At 37.1% G+C, this 19441-nt stretch overlaps 1 protein-coding gene across 4 annotated transcripts; it reads right to left on the bottom strand.

The window, feature by feature from the left end:
• Positions 1-7: 7 nt before the first annotated feature.
• Positions 8-19441, bottom strand: LOC146458643 (uncharacterized). 4 transcript variants are annotated; one of them, XM_085090532.1, is made up of 4 exons: positions 19178-19433; positions 2264-2326; positions 934-1260; positions 8-481 (listed from the first exon to the last, which is right to left on the bottom strand). In XM_085090532.1, the coding sequence occupies exons 1-4, from the start codon at positions 19328-19330 to the stop codon at positions 383-385; spliced, it is 642 nt and encodes a 213-aa protein (XP_084946658.1). In that variant the 5' UTR covers positions 19331-19433; the 3' UTR covers positions 8-382. The 4 variants fall into 4 exon arrangements, with proteins under 4 accessions (XP_084946658.1, XP_084946657.1, XP_084946659.1 ...); XM_085090531.1 differs by lacking the exon at positions 19178-19433 and adding an exon at positions 4889-5192; XM_085090530.1 differs by lacking the exons at positions 8-481; positions 934-1260; positions 2264-2326 and adding exons at positions 13020-14962; positions 15411-15740; positions 17158-17220 and having other exon boundaries at positions 19178-19441.

The raw sequence follows: 19441 nt of genomic DNA, 5'->3' as shown, positions 1-19441 counted from the left end.
AAAGGTATAAAGCACAAGTACAAAACTTATATTATGAAAGTGTAACCGTCAAAAGACAACCAATGGATTGCATTTTTTTAACGTAATATTTCAGTGTTTGAAATAAATGGGTTTACATGTGTGCAGCACACAATAAACCGCCAAAATTCTTATTTTCCTCGTCACCCGTTAAATTCATTTCTACATGCGGAAAGATTTATATCCACATTCGTCTTTTTTTAGGAATAAAACGGTTGCCACTTTTAAAACAAGATCGAAAGAAAAAAATACCAACAACTTCAAATAAACTAAAACAACACATAAAACTCCCTCGCTATCGACAAGATTATCTATCATAAGCTACTTTGTACATGGGCTGCATAATGTGACCTCAGCGATATGTTTACAAACGCATCAAGACACGCTGATTGGCAGCTGTCCCGTTGTGCATTTGTGGTACACCTGTGTCTCTGCATATGGTTTGTCCACAATCCTGGCTTGCCTGTGGTAGAGTAAAAGAAAATAGGTTGGCTTGATAGTTATCAAACTTAAAAAAAAAGTTTTAATGAGGTAACTACTATTGAGCACTATCAATCAGAAATGTTTCATGCATAAATGGTGCATGCATAAACTACTCTGAACCTATCAGACTGCAGCCTGATAACTGTAGAGTTCCTGTTTTACATGAAATGAAACTACAGAGTATATTTGGTGTAATTACTATTTGAAAACTGAACTGTGAGTCAAACGAGATATTAAATACCCAGCTGGATAACGCGGGCTAGGTAAAACAATTCTGAGGCAATACGTACTGTATCTCAGTGAAAAAATGTTTACAAAATGTAAATAGGTTCAATTAAGTAATTCAATCATGCTTTACACTGGATCTTAATTGATGCATTTTATATAATATTTTTTTTGACCTACAATATATTTGTTTTCGCAAATTAATACCTGGTTATACATGTAGTACATAGGAGACGGCTGGAGGGTTTGAGGGGTCTGGTGAGTTGCACTACTGATTTTGGCGATAGCAGCAGCGAGGATGATTTCAATGATTGAGAAGATGATAACCAATATGAACACAGCCAGGGCGTTCTTTTCCTCGTCAGTGTATTCCAGTTTTATGTCTTTCTTCACGAAGTAACTAGAATAATCGACTGACTTCTCAGCTACGTGTTTGTAGAACAATACCAATCCACAGCCCCAGTGAAGATAAATGTATGCTGTCATTGCTGAGAACAGGATGCACACCACGCTGACTGACCAAGTAGCGGTTACCTGAAGCAAAAACAATAAAAGGGAGTTTAACCTTTCTCTCTCTCTTTAACCCCCCCCCCCCCCCCCAAGAAAAAAATATATATATATATAATAAATAAAAAATAAAAAAGTAATAATAATAATAATAATAATAATAATAACAATAGTAAAATAAACAAACAAATTAATAAATGAATAATAAGAAGAAAGTTGCTGAATATAGTGCTTCGCGAACATAGGATACCGTGGTTCAAAATGACTGCTTTATTTACTCAGGGTGACAAGTATGACCAAGCGCTGTTTCTCTCTAATTTTGTCACAAAACCTGTAATGTTGCTGATTGTAAAATCACCTGTAGAGGAGCAAATCGATTTGCAGTCAATAATTTGCCGATTGTAAAACATTGCGTCACCCGTAGTCGCACGTTTAAGCAGATCGAAAACGTATTTGGTATTAGAACTAGAATACACGTTAACCTTGTAATCAATGCACGAAAAAATGGCGGCGCCCGTATCTGTCTTCTTATCTTCAGGGCCCAGTTGTTCAAGGCCCGATTAACCTAACCTTGGGTTAACTTAAACATTGATCCGAGTTTAATTACTAATGAATACAGTTTTGCGAAAAGATTTTTGTTCCTCAGTTTTGACGTAGACATTTCTTTACCATAAGCTTACGATTAGCTTTCAAGAATCTTCTGAGTGAGTGTGCTGTAAGCCTCAGTTAACTTTTAATCTTGGATTAGCGTTATCGGCTTTCGAACGACCAAGCCATGAGCCATGGCTACCCAAGGAAATACAATGGTAATAGGCTGTGGGCATGCGCGTAGTACATGTACGGTAGTGTTGCAGTATCTTGACACTTAACATCACCTATATTATTAATCTTAACACATGATACGGTTTAGCACAAGTGCACCATGCTGTTGTTATTTTTATTCGTCCCACAGTGACTGCAAAAGCACAAAAGCAGAATAGAAACTCATAACAGAAAGAAGTCTTATGTATTCGACCTGAAAAGGTCTTACCAGAAGTGAGGAGGGTGTGCGACGACATGCCAAGACAACTCCCATTACACCGATCGGCAATGACTGGTAAACAAAACAAAATAAAAAACAATCAACAAACACAAATAAGATAATTAATTAACAAAATAAGTACACTCAGATTAATATATGTTTTTTTTTACGTCTGAAGAACATTTTATTCCAAAAAAAATCAAGGAAAGCACTGGACAGGTCCCCCATGGATGAAACGGGCAGCATGAGTGAAAAAGTCTCAGTCCAAATTGGTTCCTTAGTCAAAACTAAAAATAGCTGGCTCTGTACCCAAATGCATCAGGAACTTATTGGAATTTAGAAATGTCGGTTTTTGATCCTTATTTCATACTCGTCTGCTATCAGTAAAAACCGTACATTCACGTATTTTATAAACAACATTTGAGTATCTGAAGAAGTTAATGGCACTTTATAATGCAGGTTGGTATGTTTTGGTTACTTCTAAACAAAGTCGCCTTCAGCAAGAAAACTCAGGCAAAGTGAAAACATTTAGTTTCAGTAACGCGTTCACCAGAGGCACCCGTGCAGAACATTCAAGCCAAATAATGAAAATGTTGTCTTCTGCGTTCCCATATCGTTTTGCAGCTCTTAAAGTGGAACTATCATGGGGGTTTTGGTATCTTTTGTTAAAAATGATGAAATAAGAACTTTTAGTCAGCTGCCAATAATTCTAAAATGATGAGAGGAAAGAAATCAACACAATTCTTGAAAACAACAACTCGTTATCTGTACTAACGTATTTTGGAAACAAAACCGAGAACTTGAAAAACATTAGCCTAACATTTTTCAAGTTTCTATCCATACCGCCTACTCTGTATTTCGCCAGAGGCACTATTCGACAGTTTTACTGCACTGGGGAGGTAATTCATAACAAGCTTGACAATTATTTTTTGTTTCTTCTAACAGACAAGCATTTTTGGGTTTGAAATGACAGGACTAAATTTGCGTGACTACTTCCCCTTTAACGGTGTCACATGTCAGCTAAAACAGATTGTTATGTTTTAATGTTTTAGCAAAAAACTTCAGAAAAAATTGCAGAAAGTTTAAAACTAAAAAGAATTTTATCTCCCGAATTACTATTCCGAAAATGCTAGATGACTTTTCAGTTTTCGCCTTTTTCCCTTTGAAACCGGAAAGAATGTTTCGCCGGAATGTCACGATTCCAGTCTATTTATTCTTCGGAAACTGAAACGGCTTTATTTCACATTTCTTGACACCCTCGCTTGTATGCATGGTACTCAATTTTCTGATAAAAGCACTTCTAGACTTAACCAAGTTCAGTTTGAATGCCTTGCAAACTTTCACTGGCGAAACTCAACTTTGCTTAGATATAAAAATTATTTGCTAACTATCTGTCAGTCAAAGCTATTTGAACTGTGAGAGTCGATTCCTTAGCTCCAAAAGATTATTTCTAATCACGAAAACCTAATTAAAACACCAATAAAAGTCACCCAATGCTAACGAAACGATCGCAAGAAGAAAGTAGTTTTCCAGTGTTTCAAAAGTTTAGACTCACATTTTACCCTAACCGTTGTAAACTGCAGACTTTCTCATTTTCTTTATGACTTAATCGAATTTCTTGGGCGATTAAATTAAGGGCATCTGAACAGATATCCACTGAAATGAAACGTTGGATGCCACTGACTATATCAACTGCAAGAGAAACTTTTAATAGCTAGGCAAGTTTAGACATACAAATATTTTGTTCGTGACTTGATACTAATTGTATCTACTTTGCTTCGTTCAATATTCAAGTACAAATGTAAACACAAAAATGTTTCTTGTGAAGGCGAGTCTAGCATCTTTGGAGATAATAATTTCACGCAAATCTTAATGTGGATGTTAAATGATATTTCATTTTCCTCTCTACTACTTAGGCCACCTTATAAGTTTGTTTTACATCGCATTTCCCTCATCAGGGAAAAATACTTACGATAGAAAGCGATGTTTTATTTCTCGAATGCTGTAATTTGCGTCATCTTTCTCATTAAAATGCACACGTCGTTTATAGTTCATGCCATGTATGCGGAAAACGTTCATGCATATCAATCTCACCTTACCATCTGTCGAAATAGAAGGAATTCGTATCTATGGTAAATTCACCTCTATCGCTAATGTACCTAGTTCATACGAGACTACCATTCTAGCAAATAAAAATTTCAAATCATGAAAAGGTGTGAACTTAAAGGTACTTCCGCAAAGCACATCTTTCATGTAAAGCGTGATACATGGCATGATATCTAAACGAGCCTACCATCCGGAAAAAATTACATGCATATAAATCAGACCTTAATTACAATTTGCCAAAATACAACTGAGAAATTCGCATACATGGTAAAATTTCGGAGTAAAATTCAGCTTTGTCGCTAACGTACCACGGTTGCACTGAATAATAACTTCAAAACATGAATGGCTGTTAAATTATGAAACGGTACTAGGAACCAGATGGAATCCGTTTATGTCAATGGCTTTGCACTTAAGTATTCCATACACGTATTAAAAGACAGAATTGAATATCGTGACTAAAGAAAGAAAGGACCACATCAGGAGACTTCATGAGTTTTCTCAGTGGGGCGGATATCTCATTCCACTCACCAGAGCTGTTATCCAACAAGGTGTAAACAACAGACTCACATGTCCATATCGAATTTTAAATCCGTCTACCATGCCAAGGGTAAAAAATATGATGGAGAGCACGATCTGAGCAATGGAGAGGATCATCATACTTCGTTTGTTATAAACTTCCATGTCACCTCGGATTGTGTGAAGCTCCAAAGGAACTTTTGAAGCTATCTCTTTCGAACCAGTGTTCGATGATGTTGACGTGATCCCAAGCTATCTATTGACTGAATGTATTGGAAATGAGGGATAATGGGTAATAAGGGTGGCTAACCAGATGAGTCAACGATATGCCAGCGGTGTCTTACAAAATGATTAAAATGATCCCTCGACTTCCGCTCACGTGTACAGTTAGATTAAGTGACAAAACGGTCAATTTTCGACATTTCCAGTTTTTCTCACAAGAAAAGACTGTTTAAAAGTATGCAATAGACTCAGTAGTATTGCATTGAACTAGGCGGCTTATGGAACGACTTGCTGCCGCTAGTTTCGGTCGATATTATTTTGTTTCAACGCGTCACGAAATCCTATCTAACCGAAACCTATAACCGGAACCTGTCACAGCTCCAAACAAAAAAAACCTAAATAAAATAAATCACGCAAGAGTGCAAATCTCATGCTAGGTTTATTGCTGTCCTTAGAGTCTCAAACAGTTGTTTTCTAGCTTTTCGACTTTCAGCTTAAAAAGTTCAAGAAGTAAATAATTAAACTTCTACTTCCACGATCACGTGTCAGCATTTGGCGCCAAATCTAAATTCTCCCAACACAGAACACTTTGTGATTGACAATGGCGGGAGCAGAATCGAGCGATACACCATGGGCAACTGTTTTCAGTCGCATATGATCCTTCATTACAAAAGGAAAATATATCCGATCCCGAGCTTATTAAAGCATACGAAACTACTACATAACTACTACTATTACTACTACTACTACTACTACTACTACTACTGCTACCACTACTACTACTACTACTACTACTACTACTACTACTACTACTACTACTACTACTACTACTACTACTACTGCTGCTGCTGCTGCTGCTGCTGCTGCTGCTGCTGCTGCTGCTGCTGCTGCTGCTGCTGCTACTAGTACTACTACTACTACTACTACAACTACCAAAGTAATATCATTAACTAACGTTGCATGCAAAATGTACAACAATAGTAACTCTTTTAGCTCCCTGGACTGCACCCAGCCACACCCCTTCCATACAGTCCCTTGTTCAGCATCAATCCATTGAGATTCCCATTGTGTTTAATTCAACCATGTGAGAATTGGTAAAATATTCATTTATTTTGTATTCTGGTTAATTTAAATGGAAAAATTACCGCAGCTTAGCAAATGTTCTTAGCTCTTCTGCAACATAATGGCAATCGGTTTTAATTAAACTACTTACATGGGGTAAGCTTAGCTCATTTTGCCTGGTCTTCTATCCAGGGAGTAGTCCTGCGGACTGCTGCCCAGTTTTCCAAATCATGACCCTAGTTGAAACTTGCTTTGTTGTTGCAATTTGTTCGGGGGCGTGTGCGACATTTTCCACGAGGACCACAAGTTGTTCGGCTCTTTGCCGTTTAACTTTCCGCTTAATAGTCTTTAATGGACTGATAAATACTGCAGATCTCCCCTTGATACCTTCTACATCACCTTCTCAAAGTTTTTACAAAATTATGCTTTTAACTGCATGGTTGTGTAAATGAGGGGTAATTGTGAACGGGATTCTCTCATTAGTTTCCTTTTTCTTTCTGTGACATTTGCAGTGTTGATTGTTGGTCAATTTGTTCAGCGCGGTATCGGTCCCAGTTGACAATTAACAAACTTACCAACACGTGACAAACAATTGTTTCCGCTTGTAATTGACCCACCGAGGACATTTTCAGTTACTTTGACCTAACACCCATCATTAAATCCTTACCGTCTTACATTTTAAGATTCTCACCACACGCTTGGAATTTTCCGTGACAATATAATTTTCCGGTGAAAACATATTCATCTTTACAATTTACATCACCTCGTTATATACTGTCATTCCCAAAGACGAACCACTTCAAGCACTATTGTCTTTTCAATCAACTTACCGTTAAAGAACCCAGCACTGAAACTGACTCCTTTGACTAGGCGAACTAGTTTGGACACTTAAGAGCGGCTTTCCACAAATATCGACCGAAATCAACTTTTGGTGGCACAAGTCAAAAATCGATTTCGCTCATATTTTGCTCATAGGTAGGTCCTAGTAAGAAACAAAACGGGCTGTGGTTAGTTTTTCCAAATACGGCTTCCTTACACGTAAACATGCGAAAAACGATTTTCAGTTCAGTTGAGTTCAAAATCCGCTTCCGATCCGACCGGACAGAATTGGCCGGCCGCGTTTGAATACACAGCTTGTTACGGATCTTAAAATAACATCTATTGCTTTCCTAGGTCTTCTCCTTCTATTTCACAGAAAAAATTCAAAACTTAGGTTACTTTTATGCCCGAAACAGATCTAGAACAACATACTATAAATGCAAATTTTTAACCACCAAATTTTCGGAGTTAACCCTTTGCATCGATCCCAACAACGCGTATATGCGTCGAAAACACCGTTCTTGCTTGTATGAATTGCTTTTGTTTTAACTTAAACTACAACTTTATGATAATGTTTGAATGGTACCAGCTGATGTATGTTGCCATCATCACACCCAGCAAACCGACTACACCTCTCGATTTTCGCTGCACATCACCGTTCGTTTGGCCACAAAGCCCAAAATGCCAATTTTTCGGCCAAATAACACCAAAAATTACACTTTTTATCGTCAATTTTTAATCCAAATAATTTTTTCAAAAATGAAAAGTCTACTTTAACAGCAAACTTCAAGGTCAGACCTTGGTAACTGACTTGAATATGAATTCTTGAATTTTTTCTCTCAACGCTTTTCGAGGGCTATACTTCAGCCATTTTATCAGACCCAGTCTTGCGTATCTCACTTTGCCTCGTTCACGCCCGAAAAGAATTCTGGGTAATTCAGCCAACCCCTGCTCTTTCCATTTCATAGCTTTTTTGATAAGTGCCGGGCCACCAAGTACTACCAGCAAAATTTCGAATCCATTGACTATTTTACTTCTCCAAACTCGCCCAAATTGGCTTGGTAGGTCCTGGAATCCATCCGCGAAACGGCCAGAGAGACAACTTCACTCGTGGGCCTCCATGTCTGCTACACAGCATGTTTGGCGACTCAGTCAGCATGAAACCACCTCTCACCTCTGGTTTCTTTCAGAGGCTTGCCTCTACCCACATTCCAGCTTAATGATACTAGAATGGGGGCTTCTGCAGAGGAAAATGTCTCGAGAAACACTTAATATAAATAAAGCGACGATTTTACCATATTCGTGCTCGTGCACTCGCTCGAACAAAGAACAACCGTCACTTCCATCACGTGACAATTTAGCCTGAGCCCACACTTTCTTAAGACTGCAGATATTTTTATTTTATCTCCATTTATGGAAAATCAAGTGGTTCAGACTATTTATTGCCAAAAAGTCATTGAAAAAATAGCACACACCTGGTATTTAAAGGGTTAAATACGAGCAATTTTACCCATGGGCGATAACTAAAATTATCAGAAAATGACTTTCTGTGGCTTCACTGTGCACTTATAAATCATAATATCAAAACGAAACTTTGGGAAAATTATTTTAAGTGACCCGTAGGGCATCGAATTTATCACCTTCCCTGTCGAAAATCTGGCATTCACATTGTAAATAATGGCGTGACATAGCCGGAAACCGCGAACAACGAAAGCCAAAGGAGATTCAAAAACGTGCATCATTTTTGAGACACAGAGATACGGAAACTAAGCTGATACCTTAATGAAACATCTAACACAATTTTTGGGCATCTTCTTCATCTATTCCCGCTCGATACGTATAAGCATAATATTAGTGTGTCGACGACGAGTTCGTTTTCAGTATTTCATGATTACATCATGTGCGTTTTAACAAGAATTTAGTATTGAATTCTTACTATAAGTATCACATTGAGACTTTTTTAAAGTTTTAAAACCTAACATTTGCTCTAAGATGACTCTGAAAATGACACAATCTTTTAACGGTCTCCACTATTAAATGCAATTAAAAAAATCACTAGTAACTTTCTAGTCAGAAGCGTACCCAAATCCGACAATCAACCTGACAGTTTTCTGAATGTGCGCGCACAGTGCTTCCATTTTCTTTGCTTGTGAACTGCCTGACCCTTTTGCCGTTACAGGGATAGATTTTGCAGGACTGGTACGTGACAAGATTTTAAAAGAAGTCTGTCACTGCCAAGGCATACATTGCATCGTTCCCCTGTGCAATTACGCGAGCAGTACACGTAACGCTGTGCGTGATCTCAAGAAGAGGTCTTGCTAGATTGTAAAACGACCATGAATAATAGGCCACGGCCCTGATCTACCAAGGGGAGAAGTATGAGATTACATTGAAAATTCGAGAGTTGTTAATTAGCTCGTCGTTTAGTTGTTTTTTTTTTTTTAATTTTGTGAAATCACCAATGACAGAACGTACCTACTTTTTGAATTACATACAACGAAGAAGATTAGGAGTTATAGTTAAAAGAACTGATATGCAAAATTGTAACAGGCCGAGTTGAACAAAATTCTTACGGAATCGTACTCCAGGAATACGAAAGGCAACACAAAAGGGGCCCGCAGGTGTTTGAAGTTTGAAGTTTGAAGTTCTAACCAAAAAATAAAACATAAATACATTATAGACGACACACAATATTCCTACTAAACTATTTACAATATTAAATGTGTTAAAGGCTAGGAAGCCTATATAGAAGCCAGGGACTTATTAACTATAGGCTTCCTAGAACTATAGGATAAACGATGGAAGTTAAGGGTACTAAATGAAAAAAGAGAGAAAAAGAAAAAAAGAAAAGGTAAAGAAAAGGTGTGTGGTGGTTAGTGGTGGATTTCGAGAAATGACTAAATTTTCAGTTTTAAAATGCCCGCATTTAAATAAGCAAAAAATGTTTGATTCTGTAATTGAAAACTAATCACAAAGGATAAAAAGCACTTGGAGTTAGCCAGTGATTATTATAAAAGGATATCATTAAGTTGTAGAACTAGCTAATGTTGTTCCCATTAGCACGGAAGTCGTGACTCAGTCTCTTATAAATAAATAAATAAATAAATAAATAAATAAATAAATAAATAAATAAATAAATAAAAAACAACCGACAATGCACCTTGCGAGCTGAGAGAGCCTTGTCTTCCTGAGTAAATGGACATGTTTGCGGATATAAAAGGAAAAGTAACTTGAATACAGTCGAGTCGAGGTGGCCTTTCAATCGCAGAGACGGGATTTGGAGGAGAATCTACACTTGAAGCTTCGATGGCTGCAAATGTAGCGCTGAAAAAAGAACTCAGTGTCACACAACGCTTAAGCGAAGAATTGGGTGACTCAGAGCATTGTACGAGGAAAAAAGTGCTTGAAATTCATGGAGTTCCAGAGAATTCTTATACCTGCACCGAAAAAGTAGTTTTAAAGCTAGGAGAAGCTTTAAATGAGCCGATCAGATTGGAAGACATCGAGAGCGGGCTAAGTTGAAGAATTCGAAAGTGTCCGATATTTTACAAACAACAGAGAGAATCGTCTTTTTCTAAACCAAAATCTTACAGCATATCGTCGGAGTATTGTGAAGAAAACTAATGATATGAGAAAGGAGAGATTAGGAGGAGGGACTGCGACTGACCGCCATGGCGGCAAGACGCGCTTTTTGAGCTCCAGCAATTATGGCGAGCTGAAGCAGTTTTATATCCTATTGGCACTGCTCTTTTAAGTTAAGAGTGACCAGAAAGAGTTTTGGAAACTTTGTTAGGCCTTTGACAACCAATATGTCGCCGAAAAGCTCCAAAAAAAAAAAAAGAGAGCACGGAATACGTATCTATTCTTGAATTCGTTTTAATAGTGATTTTGTAAAATTTATTTCAAACACGGCACCATAGATTTGTATTAAAATTTGTTATTCTGCATGCCAATACAATCTTTAATAGGCAAAACAGCCAACTCGCCATAATCTGTTTTCATTCACACCGATTGTATCTCACACAGCATGTTCCGAGTCCCTAGGGCTGCAATTGAAGGTAATAATCTAGCGACCTTTTATCACCATAATTAATGTGTATTGTAAGTATAGTGCTCGTTCTTTATGTGGCTTTACGATTTATTCACCTTTCCTGTTACTGTGTATATTGTTTACTTCAATTTTTATTATTTTGGTCATGTTCATAAAATTGTTTTCTCCCATTATGGTCGATTGACACTCCTTCTCCCGCAATATGGGGCTCAATAATATTGACTTCAAATTACTATCTCTTAATATTCGAGGGATTCGCTCCTTTGAAAAAAGAAAAGGTATGTTTAATTGGCTGCGTAAATCTGGTGCAGATATTTGTTTTCTTCAAGAAACGTACAGCACAAAAGAAGTGGAAATTATATGGAAAAAGCAGTGGAAAGGCGACATGTTTTTTTCACACGGGAGTTCTCATAGCAAGGGCGCGCTCGTTCTGGTAAGGGATAATCTGGACTTTAATCTAAAATCAGTTAAAGTGGATGAGCTTGACCGCTATATTCTCTTAGAGGCTACAATACAGGACTCCGCTTTCTTACTACTTAATGTCTACGCCCCAAATAAGTGTTCTGAATAATGCAATTTCTTCAAGTCTATCTCCGATGAATTAAAATCTTTTACGAATTCAGAATGCTCTATTGTTTTAGGAGGAGATTTCAATGTTATTTTTGATCATGATCTAGATGGTAGTGGGGGTATAAAGAAAGTTAAGGATTCAGTCAAGGTGTTATGAAGGTTGTTTGTTAATGTTTCTGTTGTAGTTTTATTTTATTTAATTAACTAGTATTACGTGTTTTTCTTTCCTTTGTAATTGTTAAAATTGTATTCTTGAATATTTAATAATCAATAAAAATTGGAAAAAAAAAGAAAAAGAAAGGAGAGACTACTACTGAGTGTGTGAGCTATGGACGTGAAGGTATTTGTGAAAACGTCAACATCTGGAACACCAGTAAGAATTTATTTTGTAGAGGACTTTTCAGTTTTATGGAGGGAAGATCTTGTTATAAAGACACAGCCAAACAAGAGCTCAAAGCTTAACTTTGTGAGATTACTAAGTAATTTTAAGATTTACTAAAAAACTTTCAAGCTTCTCTTAAAGTGAAGTATGTATACACTGATCGGCGTTGAGTGTTTTTGTGAAAACCTATCTTCCTGGACATCGTAGATGATCAAGTCAACTCCAGACTCGAAAATCACCTTCGAGCTCTCAAAGTAAAAAAATTGACAAACTTTCCTTAAGGTATTGAAATTTCTTTGGGTCTGCAACCAACTTTTCCAAAACTGTGTTGGGTTGAGACGGTTGTTTCGTATAGAGAATTATAGAGAACACGAACTAAATGATTAGTTGCCATATTAGTTTCAAGTAATTTATTTATTTTTATTCAGCATTTTTATCACTTAATAGAAACTATTGAATACAAATTACTACACAACTATAACTTTTCAGTAGGAGAAAGCTGGGAAGTATCAGTCAGCTAACTTCGTCAAAGTATTGTTAGAAGAGGCCAAAACTGCGAGCAAAAGTAAGACTTCATAGGCAGCCGTTTGCCAATGCAAGGCTATTAAGTCTAGTGATTTGCTGTAAATCTTTCACTTTAATGTAAGCAAATGTTTTACAAGGGAGCTTTACTTCTACGGCCTTTATTTTTTTTTGTCGTCCATGACTTCGCCTTTCGTCTACACTAAAATCGCAAATTCCTCTAGACCAATCAACATACGAATTCTAATCTGAGCATTGTATCATATTGGATGGTACAAAGATGCCTCAGTGCTTATCTATAAGAACGACTAGGCGTGTCTTTATTGCGGTTTTAGATGTATTTCTTTTTGATATGGCAATATTGACGGTTCATCCGGTATTTTTTTTTTTTCATATGATAATTATAGTCTTTATGCGTTGTTAACATTTATCAAAAGGAAAGGAGTTTGGCTTTTGAGATTGATTTTCAGTTTCAGTTGGTTAAATCAGGCTAGTTTTCTTCTTTGTGGGGTGGGGTGGCGGGGGGGGGGGGTGGGGATGAGAGGTGCATCCTTTTATATCCATTTTTGGCTTTCTATGAATGTGGAACTCTTCTTAATGGTATATTTGTGCCTGTTGCTGTGAGTTGTAAAATTATCGCTTATATCTGAAAGTGTCTTATTGCAGTCGTCATTCAGTGCACTGGTTTAAGGTGACTGGCACCGGTTTCCATTGTTTTCCAACATTTTTACTTTGAAGGATAAATGTAAGTATAAAAGCGCTCGGATTTCCTTTCTTCGAGTAAGCCTGTGTCACTCACTGAAAAGTAAATTATTTTCTACCACTCTTATACCACTGTTATACAACGGTAAAGGGTATCTCAAAAATCCCCTAACATAGGCGAACAAGTTATGGTTGTTTTCTTCGACGTAATAGGCTGCCACAACAATACTATCACCTGTCATAAACACCCCTAATTTTACCTTTTTAGGTCTCCATTCACACTACCATTAGAACTTACACATGACAAAATAGTTAAAACCTGTTGGTAACTTTAAATAATTATAGTTACCATCCTAAAATAAAATCAGAAATCGTAGAGAAATCATGAACCATTTCTTAAACCTTTCCGTAATTACAGGAGGGATCTGGTAGGGAGGTGATCTGTTATGAAGAGCACGGCTCCTACATTAATTCAGGGAGAAGGTTACGAAGTGGATTCAAAGGAGTGTCTGTAATACTCTTACATAACTTTACATCACTTTCATTAATAATCTGGTGGGTTGGTGAAGCATGTTGAATGTATCCACATCTGAGTGCTCTTTACTGGTCTTTCGATTTGGCTTAATTCTTGGTATATGAAGCTATACCCCACGTTATCATACAATATGTGAAGAGTGGCATAATCAGGGTATTAAATAAATAATGGAAGGGTCTTCTGACGATGTTTTAACTCGCTTGACAGGAAATCTCTCCTTGAAATATTTGTGCATAAATATACTATACCATAAAAACCTGTTAGTGGCCATGTTGACATCACCTTCCAAAAGGGCAGGTGTGGTGATCACGAGCGATTACAATTCTCACAGGGCAAATATGTTTCTTGGACAATGATCCTATTTTAACAGGCTCATACAACAGTACACACTACCAAAAACTTTCTAACTGGTAGCTCCGAGCCACTTCCCTATATATGTTTTAACGGTACAAAAGGTGTACCTAAACATACCAATTACAGTTTCAAAATAAAAAAATGGGGGTCATTGAGTTCGTTTTTTTAGTAACAACCGTTTAAAAGAAAAATTAGGGGTGTTTTAACAGGTTATACTGTTGTTGTGATAACCTATCAACCATAACTTCTTCACTCATGTTTGGGCATTTGGTAGATACTACTATAGATGCATCAACTGATAAAGACTGGTGATCCGTCAAAGTATAAGTGCTGGAAAATGATGGAAACATGTTGCAGCCACCTTAAATATTAACCGCCGGTATAAAGCACAATTACCAAACTTATATTATGAAAATGTAACCGTCAAAAGACAACTAATGCATTGCATTTTTTAACGTAATATTTCAGCGTTTGGAATAAATGGGTTTACATGGGTGCAGTATACAATAAACCGCCACAATTCTTATTTGCTTCGTCACCCGTTGAATTCATTTCCACATGCGGAAAGACTTATATCCACATTCCTCTTTTTAGGAATAAAACGGTTGCCACTTTTAGAACAAGATCGAAAGAAAAAAATACCAACAACTACAAGTAAAGTGAAAACAACACATAAAAGTCCCTCGCTATGTAAGATTAGCTATCATTAGCTACTTTATACGTGGGCTGCATAATGTGACCTCAGCGATGACATGTTTACCAATGCGTCAAGAGACGCTGATCGTCAACTGTCCCCGTCCCCCGCGCGTTATGCATTTGTGGTATGCCTGTGTCTCTGTACACGGTTTGTCCACCATCCTGGCCAGCCTGTGGTGGAATAAAAGAAAACAGGTTGCCTTGCTAGGTATCGAACTTTAAAAAAAAGTTTTTTGGTAAGTTCTAGTGAACACTACTAAGAATCAGAAATGTTTCGTGCATAAATGGTACATGCATAAACTACTCTGAACCTATCCGAATGCGGATCCCTGGGAACTGTAGAGTGCCTGTTTTACAGAATATAACTACAGAATATATTTGGTGTAATTACCATTTGAAGAGTGAACTGTAAGTCAAACGAGATATGGAATACCCAGCTGGATAACGTGCGCTTGGTACAACAATTCTGAGGCAATACACACTGTATCTCAGTAAAAAGAAATGTTTACAAAATGTAAATAGTTTCAAGTAATTCAATCATGCTTTACATTGGATCTTAATTGTTGCATTATATATAATTTTTTTTACCTACAATTTTTTTTTCTTCTGATATTAATACCTGGTAATACATGTAGTACATAGGAGACGGCTGGAGCGTTTGAGGGGTCTGGTGACTTGCACTACTGGTTTTGGCGATAGCAGCAGCGAGGATGATTTCAATGATTGAGAAGATGATAACCAATATGAACACAGCCAGGGCGTTCTTTTCCTTGTCCATGTATTCCGGTTTTGTGTCTTTCTTCACGAAGGGATAAGAAGATGAATCGAATGAATCTTCATCTGCGTGTTTGTAAAGCAATATCACTCGACAGCCAAAGTGATGATAAATGTACACTGTCATTGCTGATAACAGGATGCACGCCACGCTGACTGACCAAATAGCGGTTATCTGAGACAAAAACGTTAAAAGGGAGTTTATTTTCTCTTGATATTTAGTGATGATCAGCAATCCCCCCCCCCAAAAAAAAAAAACAAAACAAAACAAAAAAACAAAAAAAAACAAATAACAATAATAAGAAAGTTGCTGAATATAGAGCTTCGCGAGCATGGGATACGTTGTTTGAAAATGACTCTTTCATTTACTTAAGGTGACAAGTGTGACCAAGCGCTGTTTGTCTCTAATTTTGTCACAAAACATGTAATATTGTTGATTGTAAAATCACCTGTAAAGGAGCAAATTGATTCCCAGTCAATAATTTGTTGATTGTAAAACGTTGCGTCACCCGTAGTCGCACGTTTTAGCAGGTCAAAAACATATGTGGCATTAGAACTAGAATACACATTAACCTCGTTGTCAATGCTTGAAAAAATTGCAGTGCCCGTATCCCGTCTTCTTATCTTCAGGGCCCAGTTGTTAAAAGCCCGATTAACCTAACCCTGGGTTAACGTGAACATTGATTCGAGTTTAATTACTAATAAATAAAGTCTTGGCAAAAGATTTTTGTCCCTCAGTTTTGATGTCGACATTTCTTTACCATTAGCTTACAATTAACTTTCAAGATGAGTCTTCTTACTGAGCGTGCTGTACACCTCGGTTAACTTTTAATCGTGGATTAGCGTTAATCGGCTTTCGAACAACCGGGCCCTGAGCATTGAAACTCACAATGAAATCTTGAGATCACTTCCAAAACTGTTCCCTTTGTGGGTTCACAAAACGGCAGAAATTGTGGCACGGTTCTTCAAAGTCTCGAATTTCACGATTTTCACCAAAAACCCTCAAGTTGAAATTGACCCAAAATGATCAAAACAAAAAACAAAAACAAACAAAAAGAAATGCTAAAATGGAATAAAAATGTAAAAGTACCGACAACGCACTTTTTTTTAAATATGTAATAAACTCAAAATTTCGTAGAAGATGTATGCCAAAATCTTGTTGTACGTGGAAATATCATATCTCGCAAACAACTAGTTGTCAGAACAAATTGTTTTCAGATAAATTTTAAAGAAAGTCACACAATTTGGTGGTGTATGCTTTAACATTGACAAAGTTGTGGAAGCTCATAATTAGTGCGGCAACTTTATTCCCCAACTTATACTATTAATGGAGACCTTCTCCATTAGCCCTGTCCATGGCTACCCAAGGAAATACACTGGTAATAGGCTGTGGGCATGCACGAAGTGCATGTACGGTAGTGATACAGTATCTTGACACTTAACATCACCTATACTATTAATCTTAACACATGATAAGGTTTAGCACCAGCGCACCGTGCTGCTGTCATTTTATTCATCCCACAGTGACTGGAAGCAAAACAAAAATCCATAACAGAAAGAAGCCTTACGTAGTCGACCTGATTAGCTCTTACCAGAAATGAGGAGGGTCTGCGACGGTAAGCCAAGACAAGTCCCATCACACCGATCGGCAATGACTGGTAAACAAGACAAAACAAAACAAGAAAAAAAAACAATCAACAGACACAAATCAGATATTTAATTAAGAAAACAAGAAGGTTAATAATATTTTGTTTACGAGTGAAGAACCTTTTATTACAAAAAATCAAGCAAAGCAGTTATTAACCACCTCCCCCCCCCCCCCCCACTTCCCCCCGATCCCCGCACTGTATTGAAGCTATCTATTTTTTTTATTATTATTTTTTATTCATTTGCCCAAAATCAACATTTTTTACAATATTTCATTCATCACCGAAGTAACAGCATTGAGCAGGAAGTCTCAGAAGCCTTTCTAGGCTTATCGAGGAGACCCCCCTTACTAACTGTTACTAATAACTCTGGCGATATATGAAATCATCTTAATCTACATTATAACAATGAAACGTGCATCATGGTCTCTTAACGGCGTTATGTGCAAGCTAATGCAGATTGATATGTTCGAATGTTTTAGCCAAAAACTTCAGAAACTGCAGAAAACTGCAGAAAGTTTGACTAAAAAGAATTTTATCTCCCGAATTCACTATTCCGAATATCCTAGATGACCTTTCAGTTTTCGCCTTTTTCCCTTCGAAACCGAAAAGAATGTTGCGAATGTCACGATGCCAGTCCAGTTCTTCGGAAACTGACTCGGCTCTTATTTCACAATTCTGGACACGCTCGCTCGTAAGCATGATACTCAATTTTCTGATAAAAGCACTTCTAGACTTAACCAAGTTCAGTTTGAATGGGTTGCAAACTAACTCAACTTTGTTTAGATATAAAAATTGTTTGCTAACTATCGGTCAGTCAAAGCTATTTGAACTGTCAAAGCTCCAAAAGATTCTTTCTAATCACGAAAGCCTAATAAAAACACCAACAAAAGTCACACAATGCTAACGAAACGTTCGCAACAAGAAAGTAGTTTTCCAGTGTTGCGAAAGTTTAAACTCACATTTTGCCGATGAAAACTGTAGATTTTCTCATTTTCTTTATGACTAAATCGAATTTCTGAGGCGATTAAGGTCATCTGAACAGATATCCACCGAAATGAAACGGTGGATGCCACTGATTATATATACTGATTATATCTACTGCAAGAGAAGGTTTTATGGCCAGTGTAGACATAACAATTAAGAAATGCAGCTATTTTGTTCATAGCTTGGTGCTAATTTATCTCCTTTGCTTCGTTCAATACAACTATAAATGTATAACAAAAATGTGTCATGTAATCTGGATGTTACATGTAAATGTTATTTTATTCTCCTCTAAGGCCACCTCATAAGTTTGTTTTACATCGCATTTCCTTCATCAGGGAAATGTACTTGCGATAGAAAGCGATGTTTATTTCTCGAATGCTGTAATTTGCGTCATCTTTCTCATTAAAATGCACACGTCGTTTATAGTTCATGCCATTTATGCGGAAAACGTTCATGCATATCAATTTCACCTCACCGTCTGTCGAAGTATAAGGAATTCGTATATATGGTTAATTCACCTCTATCGCTAATGTACCTAGTTCATACAAAACTACCGTTCTAGCGAATAAATATTTCAAATCATGAATAGGTGTCAAATTAAAGGTACTTCCGCAAGGCACATCTTTCATATAAAGCGTGATACATGGCATGATATGTAAACGAGCCTACCATCCGGAAAAAATTTCATGCATATCAATCAGACCTAAATTACAATTTACCAAAAAAAAACCCTGAGAAATTCGCATACATGGTAAAATTCCGGTCTAAAATTCAGCTCTATCGCTAACGTACCTAGTTCATATGAATCAATCGTTGTAGTGAATAAATATAAATGGCTGTCAAATTATGAAACGGTACTGGGAAGCAGATGGAATCCCTTTATGTCAATGGCTTCGCACTTTAGTATTCTTTTTACGTATGACTTCAGGAGGTGACTTCATGGGTTTTCTGAGTGGGGCTGATATCTCAATCCACTTACCAGAGCTGCTATCCAACAAGGCGTAAACAACAGACTCACATATCCATATCGAATTTTAAATCCGTCTACCATACCAAGCGTAAAAAATATGATGGAGAGCACGATCTGAGCAATGGAGAGGATCATCATACTTCGTTTGTTATAAACTTCCATGGCACTTCGGATTTTGTGGAGCTCCAAACGAAGTCTTGAAGCTATCTCTTTCGATCCAGTGGTCGATAATGTTGACGTGATCCCCAGCTATTGACTGAATGTACGGGAAAT

Source organism: Pavona decussata, unplaced genomic scaffold (genome assembly GCF_977016875.1).
Source record: "Pavona decussata unplaced genomic scaffold, jaPavDecu1.1 SCAFFOLD_232, whole genome shotgun sequence".
Taxonomy (NCBI): Eukaryota; Metazoa; Cnidaria; class Anthozoa; order Scleractinia; family Agariciidae; genus Pavona; species Pavona decussata.
Note: the sequence above shows the minus strand (reverse complement) of the source record. Positions and strands in the feature narration are given on the sequence as shown.